The sequence below is a fragment of the Nematolebias whitei genome, chromosome 1 (genome assembly GCF_014905685.2).
Source record: "Nematolebias whitei isolate Nwh7 chromosome 1, NemWhi1, whole genome shotgun sequence".
Taxonomy (NCBI): Eukaryota; Metazoa; Chordata; class Actinopteri; order Cyprinodontiformes; family Rivulidae; genus Nematolebias; species Nematolebias whitei.
Window position 1 is genome coordinate 22325407 of NC_056498.1, and position 12821 is coordinate 22338227.

Genomic DNA, 12821 nt, shown 5'->3' on the forward strand with positions numbered 1-12821 from the left:
GGGGGGATAGATGAAGCTTTTGTCTCTAGTTACCCATGACCCAGGAGAAATTTGATAGATGGCTTGTATCCGAGGCCAAACAGGGGAGTCAGATTCAGATAAGCTTCGATTGTTGATTTTCTTCAGGCAGACGGTTTTACTTCGTCAGCTTTGAGTCCTACTGGAGCTTTCTGGTTCAAAATGGCCTGATTTAAGGGAATCCATACCACTGATCCATGTTATGAACCTCCTTCAAGGTCATTCCCACCATGCTGACAAGTCCCAGAAGCCGCAGGTGGCCTGCGATTCTCAGAAATCGCCTCCATCTTATGGTTTAGCTCATTAATCAGCTGATTTTGAGTACTCATAGCACAAACCAAACATTCATACTGACTTGGAAGCTTTGTCATGGCCGAAACTGCTGCCGATGTCTTCGCGAATGACTTAATCCAAGCTAGTAAAGTCCTAAAACCACCTTCAGTTACTATAATTGAGTACTGGACTAACTATGAATAGAACTACATCTTAAAAGAATAAATTTTCTGCTCCAATATACACTATGTACCTGAACAGTTGACCTTCGATGAGCTTAAATGCTAACTGAAGCCTAAATTAGTTTTAGGAAGTACTTGTTCAACAAGTACTTGTTGGCCTTTAACAAGACTTTTCTATGGCTGTACCCCTTGAAACGTCAATATATTTTCAGTGACATAAAAATCTGGAAGAGCAAAAATGTCATTTTAAATATTGAATCATGTGTGGCTAACCTGTGATTTTAGCTTGACTCTCGAGCAGCAACGTGTCGTCATTGTTGCAGCTGCCAAAGTCAACCACATCAACATCAGCTGCGAGGTCAGCCTCTGCATCGAGGGGGAATGAAACCAGGTTATCTGGCAGCTCTGGGATCAGCGGCATCAGCATCTGGCTCTTCCTTTTCAGGACTTTGTTCTCATTGCTAACCTGTGCAACAGAGGAGATGGTGGGTAAATGTGAAGAGTTATCTTCCTTTAAGAATAAATTGAGTTTCATAAATTCCCTTCTCTGCCCAGCAGTGATGGGGAAAAAAATGTATGATCAAAAAGAGATGGTAAAAAGTCGTACTTTGAGAGCCAGTGCTTCAGCACTCTCCCTGCAGGAGCGCTCAATCTGAAACTGCATCTCCAGAACACTGATCTCCTTCAGGAGCTGACTGGAAGCTGTTCATGGAAAAGAAACAGTTAATAAAAGTCATGAATGTAAGTATTAAACAAAACAAGCAGAAGAACCTTCATTATTCAAACACATCAGCATTACAATGCTTTAATGGTCTCGACTCTGGCCTCATATGTGGACTTGTGGACTGTTTAGGTGTTTGGTCTCAGCGGGTGATGGTCGACTCAACGGGGTTCTCTGTGATGTCCTTCTGTCCTCTACTGGTTCCCCTCAGGGCTGTGTTCTTTCGACCTTGTTGTTTATTTTATATATAAATGATTGTTGTATCCAGTTCCCACAGCATCACATCTTAAAGTTTGCTGATGACTCTGTCATCCTGTTCCTTCTCAGCCGTGATGACCCAGACCCTGGGCCTGTGGTCGGGGACTTCACTGAATGGTGTGAGTCTTCTTTTTAAAGTTAAATGTTTCTAAGACAAAGGAGATGGTCGCTGTTTTTAGAAAAGACTAATTCAGTTGCCACTCCTGTGGTCATTAACGGTGACGCTGATGAGGTGGTACATCAGTATAAATATCTGGAAACTGTTCTTCATGACAAACTGACCTTTGATGGTCCACCAGAGAATGTATTTTTATCACAGCTCTGTGGTTTTAACGTTGATGCTACTTTTATGAGAATATTTTATTCATGTTTTGTCTCTTTTAGCTTTTACATTCATCTGTTGGTTTGGACTTTTTGACATGCAACAACAAAAACAAACTCGGGGATTGTCAGGATGTGCAGTAAAACTGCTGGCATAGCTCTACAGAACCTCACGGACCTACACAAGGTGAGGTCAGTGAACAAGACCAGACTGATTCTGGCAAATCCTGATCACCACTCCATGGTGAGTTCAGGTTGCTTCCATCTGGACACAGGTATCTGCAGCCCAGATGTAGGATGAACAGACTGGAAAACTCATTCATCCCTGTAGAGATCAGGCTTCTCTATGAACAGTGATGACTTCATGTACTCTTATTTTAACGTCTCAATGTCTTGTCTAGTATGAACGTTCTGTGTGCCTACTGACTGTGAAACAAACTGTTCCTCTGGGATAAAAAAGATTCTTGAACATCATAAAGTGACACATCTGACCTCTGTTCCTCTGTCAACTTTTCTACTTTCTGTTTGACTAATTTTCTTAAGATTACTTTTTATTTTCAACAAAACACAACATTTAGGAAAATATAAAGAGAAAAATACAGCATTTCAGTAACACCAACAACTAATCAAGAACAGCAAAAATAAAGTAACTGTGTTCACAAAATTACAGTCACTTTTCAAGAAACACTTTAATCCCTTTATAAACTGAAATATTTAGGAACTCAACAAGAAAATTAACAAAACGTTTTTTTGTTCCCTCTGTTGTGTTTTTAAAGATATTGTAAACATTGTTTTTCGTTTACTACATTTTGTAAACTTTTGTCTTTTTGGTTACATTGTTTTGTATATTTCTCAAAAGTGTTTTTAATTTTGTATTTTTAGATTGTTTGGCTTATTTTTTGTTGTTGTCAGAAACTTTGCTGTGATGTTTTTTTTTTTCATTTTGTTTCTAATATTGTATTTTTGGCTTCACTGCTTCAGAAAATGACTTATTTATGCTTATTTTTATTTGTTTTCTTGTGTTTTTTCCTACTTTGTATCAGGTCTTGTTGTGTTATCTCAGATATTGTCTGTGTAGTTTTCGTGTCTCATCGAACATTGTTGTTCTGTTTGTAACTGTTTTTTAAACATATCTAATGACTCCAACAATTTTTAGTCAGGTCAGAGTCAGAGAGTCAGAGTCAGAGTTTCTTTATTGTCATTCGCACCTCATGTGGTACATGTGGTGGAGTGAAATTATGTACACGGGGTCCCAGTTACATCCAACAATAAAATGTCTAAGAAAAACAGTAATAACATCCAAGATATGAACCAAGAAAAAATCAACTAAATATACACTAAGCACTCATAACATAAAAACATTGAACATCAGCACAAACATGAACATGAGTATGTCATCTGGACAGTTTCTTTTTTTGTGCTGCAACGTTTCACCTTCCATCCAGAAGGCTTCATCAGTCAAGGAAACACACAACACAAAACTGATTCCTCCCCAACAGCTTACTCCAAAGTGGAACAAACCAGTTATGTTGGTGCTAAGATGGTCTTTTTGGCACACCCCCTCCTCCGGTGCCGGCTTTCTCCCTAATCGACAGTCTTGTCAAACTGGTTCAAAACCAACAAAGTCCATGCTCAATAACCCAGGTTTACAATCCAACAATTTTTAATCAGGTCATCTGGACAGTTTCTTTTTATTTGTGCTGAAACGTTTCACCTTCCATCCAGAAGGCTTCATCAGACCTGGTTTGTTCCACTTTGGAATAAGCTGTTTGGGGAAGAATCAGTTTTGTGTTGTGTGTTTCCTTGACTGATGAAGCCTTCTGGATGGAAGGTGAAATGTTTCAGCACAAATAAAAAAAAAATTCTAGATGACCTGACTGAAAATTGTTGGATTGTATACCTGGATTGTTGAGCATGGACTTTGATAATGATTATTTATTTGGTTGTTTTTGTTGCTGGAAGTCTATTTTTTAGTATTTTTGTTTGTTTTTGTCATACACTTTCCATTTGATCTGCAGTATTAAATCAATCTGTTCTTGAAAGCATGTTAAAAATCCTAAAATTCTCACCTTCCTCCAGCTCATTGAGTTTCTGATTGGCCTCATCCCTCTGCTGTTCCAAGATCTCACACTAACAATGAACACAACAAAACAGAGAAAATGCATCAGACTTGAAAGATCAAATAGATACAGATTATTTTACTCACACTTTCAACCATTCTCAGAAAACTGAGGCACCAAAATGACTTTTTCTCCTACAAGTAATCGAGACCTTGTTCTGTCTTGACTCAGCTACAGGAAATGTTCTGCACAAAGACAAGGTTGTGAAAACAACATTAAACTACACGTGTAATGTGACTGCAATCCAGTGATTAAAAAATAGATCAAATGATTAACAGGTAGAACAAACACTGCTGGTTCCATGTCTGGATAAGCTATTTTATTAAACAATTCCAGAACTAAAGGAGGCGTGGAGCAGAACTCAGCCGGGCTGACGTGAAGCACAACACCTTTTATGTGCGACAGACGTCTGCCTCGTATTACTTAGAAATAACATGATAAAATAACTTAGTTTAGTAATTCTCCTTGTATTTTACTCGTTTTTAAAAGTAGATGCAATGTTATTGTGCTTTATTGTTAATATTCCCTTGGTAATAAATCTGTTTGTTGTGGTTCGATCAGCGACCGGCTTGTCACACAGGCCAGATGTCATCACTTCATCTTATTAAGGAGCCGTGGCACCGGCTTACTTTTTCACATGTCGGCTGTTTCACGTCTGTTACTACCTCACTTTGGACAGAGGTGCATCAGGTGCAATCTGGCTTCAACCCCCCTCACCACATCAGTTCATTCAGAAGGTGCAAAGTCCCAGATAGAGTTGTCTTGTGAAAGAGCTTGTGTGTGGAACCAGCATACCTGACACAGTTTAATGCATGAAAGAAGTCATACAGATGTTTTATCTGCTCTCGTAGCACATCTGTTGTGGCTGGCCCAGCAGATCTGAGCAGATCCCACACATGGTCGAGGAAAGATCCAAGACTTGACTGACTAGGGAGGACCTCTTTCCAGTCCATAAACTGTGCTGTCTGACCAATTGTAGAGTGTTGTCTTGTTGAAAAACTGTAAAGGGTACTTCCACTGGAGAATCAAGATATATGGTCACAGAATTTCACTGGCGTAGCTCCACAAGTAATCCAACACCTGTGTTTGGATGGTAGGCAAAGTAATGCCTGGCACACAACATAATGGTCTATTTTGGTTGACCATTACTGAATGCATGGTACCCTCATGTACCCTGAGATCCTTTACTTCCCACATGTCGAGCAACGATACGACCACCATCTTAAGCAAACCCACAATGTGATCCATATCAAACTGTCAAGTGCAAGTACTGTTTATTAATCCGTTCATTGGGTCCCCTTTGTGTTTGGTGACATTCCTTCAATGTTTTCACTGACTCATAGATCCTCTGGCAACTGCCTGATAACACTATTGCTCCACTAGGGATCCCAGCATTTTTTATGCTTTTTCCTAAATGTGCCAGCACCTTGCTAATCAAATGTTTACATCTTAATATGATCATTTTATTTCTGGTGTCTTAACTTTTTTTTTGTCTAGTGTATTTTTTTATTGGCGTTTTAGCATTTGTTTCCCCAAAATTGAGGAAAAGTCTTGACGAAGATTCAGGTTTTCCCTGAGGTGTAACAGCCTTACCTGGATGTCTGCCCAGTCTTCAGAAGACAAGCAGCTTTCTCCATCAGACTCTGTGGACAGAAGCCAACCGTTTTATTCACACAGAACAGAACTATAGGTTGTGGTCTCTGCAAACACGTGTGGTTTGACGTTCAGCTGAAGCTAAGACAGCCGGACAGTCTCACATCCCATTAACGTGACTGCGAGAGGAACTTCCAGAAGCGTTTGGGTCAGAAAAATGAAGGAAGTCAAATTACAGAAGGATCCAGGTTTCACTTTCTGTGTCAACTGACTCGTTTTAAATCAGGGCCTACAGAAAGTCAGACATTTACTGCAGATTTGTTCTGCACAGAGTCTGAGAGCTTTGTTCCTCTGAAATCAATAGTCATTTTGATATGAAATACGTAAATGTGATGACAATATATTCAAATCCAAAAATAACCAATTGTGTAGCATTTTTATGGCTTAAATCCTAAACTTAGATCACCCTATGTTGATAAATGATAGAATTGAAACTATTTTGGTCAAATATTCAACACATTTTGTGCAATCTTATCTTATGTTGCCAGAATGTGTGTGGTTTGTTAGACTGTGTTATAGATGATTTTCAACAACTAACACATTTTAGCTCAATGTCTGTAAAACTGACTAAGTTACAGACACTTTTAAGTTGGTCAGTTTGCTGGAGCAGCCATCTTAACTGAGGCAGACTTCAAAAGCTATTTATTGAATTGTAGATTTGCATCTAATGATTACTTTCTGAAAGCATCAATAAAATCTGACTTATGGTTCATGAGATATTTGGATAACCCTACAAACAAACACGCAGATACATGATTGTCCATCTTTTGCTTTTGGACAGCAGGCAGTTAAAACAGCAGGACAATCTATTTAGATATTAAACGTTTCAAGTGATTTGTGAATGATGGACCACAGTATTAATCATATCTTATAAAAAAATACTTTTAATGTAAAATATGACTGTATGTTAAATGTTTTGATCTGAGCAACCACTGCTGAAACTGAAACAGATGGTTCTGTTGTGCAACAAGTGCAGGTTGTGAATATTAACAAAAAAGGATAAATGTGTAGATGGAGGGTTTTGCTGAAGTTGTTATGGGAGAAAAAATGAATAAATGCTGTCAGTGTAAAGATCTGTGTTGTGGCAGTTGCTCCGGGATTTTAACCTTAGCCTGACGTTTACCTTTACTCCTTCTTTGCTCTGACATTTCATCGTTTCACTCTCCCTGCACGTCTTCCCATGTTTCCCTGCAGTGCACAGAAAATCCTAACAACAATAGCTTCCACATTTTGCAAATCATTGGGATAAACGTGAACTGAAGCTGCTTTATTAAAACTTTCTTTTCATGTCTTTCTTGTTCTGTTTGTTTATGTATTTAATTTTGTAGTCTTTCTTTCTTTTCTTTATGTAAAATATCTTCATTACATATCAATGTCCTAATTTAAAGGAAAATGTATTTTTACCTTTGACCTTGTCATCCTCTCTCCCTTTGTATGGTCAGCAAAGAGGCACACTTACACAACAAATAAGTTTTATACTTTGTGTTGCAGTTAGAAGAGCTGTTGCCTCTCAGTGAGAAGGTTGTTGGTTCAAATCCCGGCTGGGAACCTGTCTGGGAGTAGTTTGCATGTTCTCTCTGTGCATGCGTGGGTTTTATCCTGGTACTCTGATTTCCACCCACAGACCAAAAACATGCATGTTCGACTGACTGGTAACTAAATTGTCCCTGGGTGTGAGTGAGAGAGTGAATTTGTATGTGTGCAATAAGACAAGCGTACCACAGGTTTTACAAATGCATACACAGTTTTTCAAATGTGCAGAATATTCCTACTTGTTCAAATTGAAATGTGCACATTAGAAAAACTGTTAATGCATTTGTAAAGCTTGTAGTGCACTTGTGAATTTTATTGGACATATACAAATCTCATGCTTGTGTGACTACCGTAATTTCTGGACTATAAGCCGCTACTTTTGTCATACGTTTTGAACCTCTCGGCTTATACAATGCTACAGCTAATTTATGATTTTTTTTTTTTTTTAAAGTTAACGAGCCTCACGCTGCCAAAACATTTAGCCTCATCACACACGTGCACTCACATAGATGCCCAATACACGTCTTTTTTTGGGGTTGCGTCCTTGTGACTCAATGAGACTACCTGTATAAATAAAGTTTTTAAAACAATCTGGCCAATGAAATTACCGAGCAGGTCACAGTGGACCGGTTTCATAGGTCCGCTGGGGAGGGGAGCAACATGGTTTCCTCCCCCTCCCTGTTCTCTCCTCCCCTCCCTCCCTGCCAGTGGATACTGACAGTGGAGCAGTGTAAAAAAGTCCTCCATCGCCAACAAATTTTGAAGAGGGTGATGCGTGATGAAGAGGACAACACTGTCCTCCATCCGTGAAGATAGCGATCAATGACTTCCTGGTAGGCTACTGTATTTCAGAATCAGAATTAGAATAAGATTTATTACCATTGCACCGAAATACAACGATAATATGTACGTACAGTCGTCCGAAAGATGGGCGGAGTGCACGAAGCTGCTGCTATAAGCACGGCCTTCTTATCCTTTTCAGAATACATTTTTTAAATAGGAAAAAAAAGGGACAAAGCCACGAGGAGAGGATAGTGGCATTATAAAAAAAAAAGATCTCTCACACCTTGTCCTAACAGGACACGATTTAAGACATCAAAAAAACTCTGCCAGCAAGCACATTTATGAACATGTTACATGTGCATTTACGACAAGGCGGTCCATGAAGCACTGATAAGTTGATAAGTCCTGATAAGTTGAGATGATGGTCAGCTGGCACAGTTCTGATAAGCCTCCACAGAAGTGGATGGGGGGGGGGGGAGATTACGATAGACGAAGGTTTTCCTTAATTCCCAGGAGAAATTGTTGTCGACCTGTTTCAAGGGCAACCGGGGAGTCAGTTTCAGCTAAACCACAATTGTTGACTTATTCAGGCAGGCTGTTTTTTTCCTTGTCAGCCTTTGAGTCTGTGCTGATACATCCAAGGTCCGAAATGGCCAGATTAGGGTGCATTCTACTGGTCCGTGCTTACGAGCCTCTTCAAGGTTGTTTTCATGCTGATGAGTCCCAAAGCCATAGGGGGCCTGCGATTCAAATCACTTCCATCTTACTGTTTAGCTCGTAAATCAGCTGATTTTGGGTCCTCAAAGCACGGACCAATCTTCACATAGGCAGCAGCCTGACGAGAGCCAAATTAGCTGCGACCATCTTCTTTTTATGTTGATAAACCAGGATCCAGACTATTCCAAAACAGTAAACCTGTTATCATAACTCCAAGTATATGCAATTTCGGCATCCTCGTTTGATAGCAGAGGTAGACACAACACATTACTCTTTCCCAGAGATATATCCAGCTGTATGCGTGTCATCCGAGCAGATGAGAGTTCTCCAGGACCCTCTCTCTTTGTTGAAATGATTTTATCATTTGCATCAAAAGTCCAGTTGGTCAGATCCAAAACAGTAGTTTTCATTTCGAAAGATGTGTAAAAATAGGAGCTGCTCTGATACACAGACAGAGAGCAAAAAAAGCAGGAGGAGAACAGGGAGAGGGAAGAAATGTATGCGCCTCGTTAGAGAGCTAGCAAGAAAAAAAAATTAACCAGCTATTACAGGCACTGTTCAAGAAAAAGAAATACTGTATGTATTTATGTATCACTTGTATGTATTTAATTAAAAGGTTTTTTTTAATCTCTCTGTAAATATCTCATGTTACAACGTGGACACCTGCGGCTTATACACAAGTGTGGATTATATTGTATATGTACAAAAAAACATTATTTTTGAATTTAGTGGGCACGGCTTATATTCAGGTGCACTCAATAGTCTGGAAATTACGGTACTTTTGAGACCGATGTATCTTCATAGACTTGTAACATCTCCATGGTGTTCCCCGCCTCTCGCACAGTCACTGCTGGACATGAGCCTCATCGACTCGCCGCGACCCGGAAAAGAAGAAGTGCGTTTATACTTCAGTCATAATCACGTGCACTAGTTAATGGGGGGGCTAGTTTTTACTACAGAAACTGTTAGCTAAAGTTAGCTAGAAAACTTCAAACAAGATACTTTACAATATTTATTTCACATTTTATGCATCTTTTGTAAAATACATTAAAGAGGGAATCTGTGTAGATATGATCAAATGAAAATATTTTTAACTTTGGCCTTTTTCATGCCAAACTAAACTAAAGTCATCAGGTTTCTGATTTTGATACGGTTGAACGTTTGAAATTAGTTGGTATAATCAACATAAATAAAGAAGAGAAGAAGCACAAGAACATAAAATTGAAGCATTTTAAATATGAAGGTCATTTTATTTTGCGTTCTTCTTTTTAAGGTGATTAGCACCATAACTAAACATCTTTTATTTTACACCCACAAGTCAAAACTGGAGGAAATGAGACTCCTTTTTCAAACTTCTTGATAATCGAGCCTTACCTGCAGCTGCACTGTCCTCATCCTGCATCCACATTCTTCTGTATGCAACGAGTTCAACTTTGATCCATTTATCAAACTGAATAAAGATGTTTATTCTACCACAATTAAAAACCTGTTTCACTGAACAGCAGCTGGCGAGTACTGAAAGTAGAAAGAGGGAATTTCTGCTTAAACCCTCCCCCACTGACAAGATACGAAAAATAAGGAACTTACGCCTCAACTTCTTGGCTAAATGGACATGTTAAGGATCACAAAGGTTTGCCAGTTGTTAGTTAATATAACAACCATTTTCCTGTAGCTAGTGAGATTTGTTGCTCTTTGAGTGTAAGAGGTAAGAGGTGACCTTTTCACACAGCGATAAAAGGAAAATGTAGCCTTGCTCTGTACATGTGCTCTCCGAGGGACGAGTCTGTCTCTCCGCTGCAAGATCAGTGTCACTCAGGCAGGCAGGGAGAAGCAAAAGCTGCTTTCACTCCTCTATTAGCATCTGTGCTGAAGTTCATGACCTGCGAAACATCAACCACCTGCCACAGGAGCCACAGCGCTGGGTGAGAATTCAGCAGATGACAAGATGGGTGCCACCAATGACACTTATGACACACGCTTCTTCATTATGAATTATTTCGAAGCCTCAAATTCCTTTTATTTTCCCATCTCACTCACATACAAGGGCAGCACGGTGGCGCAACTGGTAGAGCTGCTGCCTCTCAGCGAGCAGGTCCCTGGTTCAAACCCCGGTCCAGGGGCCTTTCTGGGTGGAGTTTGCATGTTCTCTCCGTGCATGCGTGGGTTTTCTCCGGGTACTCCGGTTTCCTCCCACAGTCCAAAAACATGCATGTTAGGCTGATTGGTAACTCTAAATTGTCCCTAGGTGTGAGTGAGAGAGTGAATGTTTGTTTGTCTCGTTTGTCTCTATGTGGCCCTGTGATGGACTTGCGACCCGTCCAGGGTGTACCCCGCCCCTCGCACAGTGATTGCTGGACATGGGCACCAGCGACCCCCGTGACCCAAAAAGGAATAAGCGGGTAAAGAAAATGGATGGATGGATGGACTCACATACAAATAAATGTCCGTGGACTCAGTTTTTGATATCCATGTGGACTTGACATACAGATTTGGTAAGGATTCTGCATGCCGCAAACCTTTTAGTTATTTTTCCTCCTGTTCCTGTTGTAGGTGGAGCTGTGGGCAGGCTGGTTTTCTGCTCTGCACTTCCTGGTGCCAGCTCACATCTTGTTCCTGCCATCTCACCTGAACCAGTTGCCAAGTTCGTTTATTATAAGCAACTTTGGGCTTGTTTTTTTCTAAAGTTACTTGCAAATCTTGGGAGTCACAGGTTGCGGTGTTTTGGGCTTGTTTTGAACATGACGTTGCTTATTTGGGCTTGACTTTCTTTCCGAGTGAAACTAGTTGATTATCTCCCAGCTCTGCACAATGAAGCAAAAGACGAGTGGTAGTAGATAGTTTGTCTCTTCCACGCCCCCGTTTCCTGTTTGTCCAAGTCAGTGAGGTGACAGACGTGTCACTCCCCTATCTGTTACGGAAGCACAATTCGTAGTGTACTTCCGGGTCACACGGATCGCCGTTCTTTATGAATAAAACCATCTTAATTTACTTAGAAAAGTACTTACTTTGCTTTTCTAAGTAAATTATTCATTCATTCAACCTTTATTTAGACAGTACAACAATTTTCAGTCAGGTCATCTGACAGTTTCTTTTTTTGGAAAGTTTTTGGAGTAAGCTGTTTGGGGGAAGAATCAGTTTTGTGTTGTGTGTTTCCTTGACTGATGAAGCCTTCTGGATGGAAGGTGAAACGTTTCAGAGAAAAAAAAGAAACTGTCCAGATGATCTGACTGAAAATTGTTGGATTGTATACCTGGATTATTGAGCATGAACTTTTTTGGTTTATTTAGACAGATAAATCATATTGAGCCTCGAAGACTCGTTTACAAGCGATATCTGTTTAGACAGACAAAAAGTAGTGAAACTGGACACATGTAGGAATTGGAGGCAAAAAAAAATCTTATCAAACTATTTCCACATAGCAGACTGACCTGGCCCAGATCTGGCATTCTGCTGGCGCATCCGGCAAACTTCTGGCACGGCAAATTGGATGTCAACCAGACATGGGCCAGGTCTGGAAATGATGGCACGGTTCACATGAGGCATGCCACACCTGGGCCAGTGATGGTTTAGTTTGATGTGGGTCACATCTGTTCATGCCAAATACGGGCCAGTTATGGAAGTAGCTATGTCACCCATGTGACAATTATCAATTCATCTTCTCATAAGTCGAAAAGTGACGAAAATATTAAGAAATGTGTATATGTTTACCAGGTGAAAGGACTTTTAGCCCAAATAATAAAATGGTTTAAAGACATAATACCGCAACATTTAATTAAGTTTGTTTTCCAGTATATCATATTGGCAGCTGTCCTCCACCAGAGATTATAAATCATTAACTTAGTTTTTAAAGTTCTATGAAAAAATATATATAATTAGTATTTTTGATAATATTTTCAACTTAATCAACCGTTGTTTTTTGTGTATCCAAATTATATTTGTAAATGTTATTCCAACCTTTCTTTTTTTTTTAAATATTTATCAAATGCTTTTTTTTTTTGTAGTTTTAGTCATGATTCTAATATGTAAGTGAGTTTAAGATAGCAGTTTGCTGCGTGTTTGGCTGTTTGCTGCATAGATATTTACGGCACGTTTGCACCTGTTTCTATTGCAACATCAGGCAACACTACAAAGCCAATCATGTCATCAACCTTCATCAAACATCACCTTGGTGATTAAGTGTTAAATTTGTAACACATTTCCTTAGTTCATTTGTGTGTTGGTGTGCTTTTATTACTTCCCTTA

The 12821-nt window shown here is 39.6% G+C and overlaps 1 protein-coding gene across 1 annotated transcript in view; it reads right to left on the bottom strand.

Annotated features, from left to right (window-relative positions):
- Nucleotides 1-10041, bottom strand: part of shtn2 (shootin 2) — a 42095-nt gene extending 32054 nt beyond the window's left edge. The window contains exons 1-5 of the mRNA XM_037676739.1: nucleotides 9954-10041; nucleotides 5487-5536; nucleotides 3843-3903; nucleotides 1081-1175; nucleotides 747-939 (exon numbers count right to left, since the gene is read on the bottom strand). Coding sequence (XP_037532667.1) covers nucleotides 747-939; nucleotides 1081-1175; nucleotides 3843-3903; nucleotides 5487-5536; nucleotides 9954-9987 — 433 coding nt within the window. The 5' untranslated portion in view covers nucleotides 9988-10041. The remainder of the gene's footprint in view (nucleotides 1-746; nucleotides 940-1080; nucleotides 1176-3842; nucleotides 3904-5486; nucleotides 5537-9953) is intronic.
- Between the last annotated feature and the right edge of the window lie 2780 nt (nucleotides 10042-12821).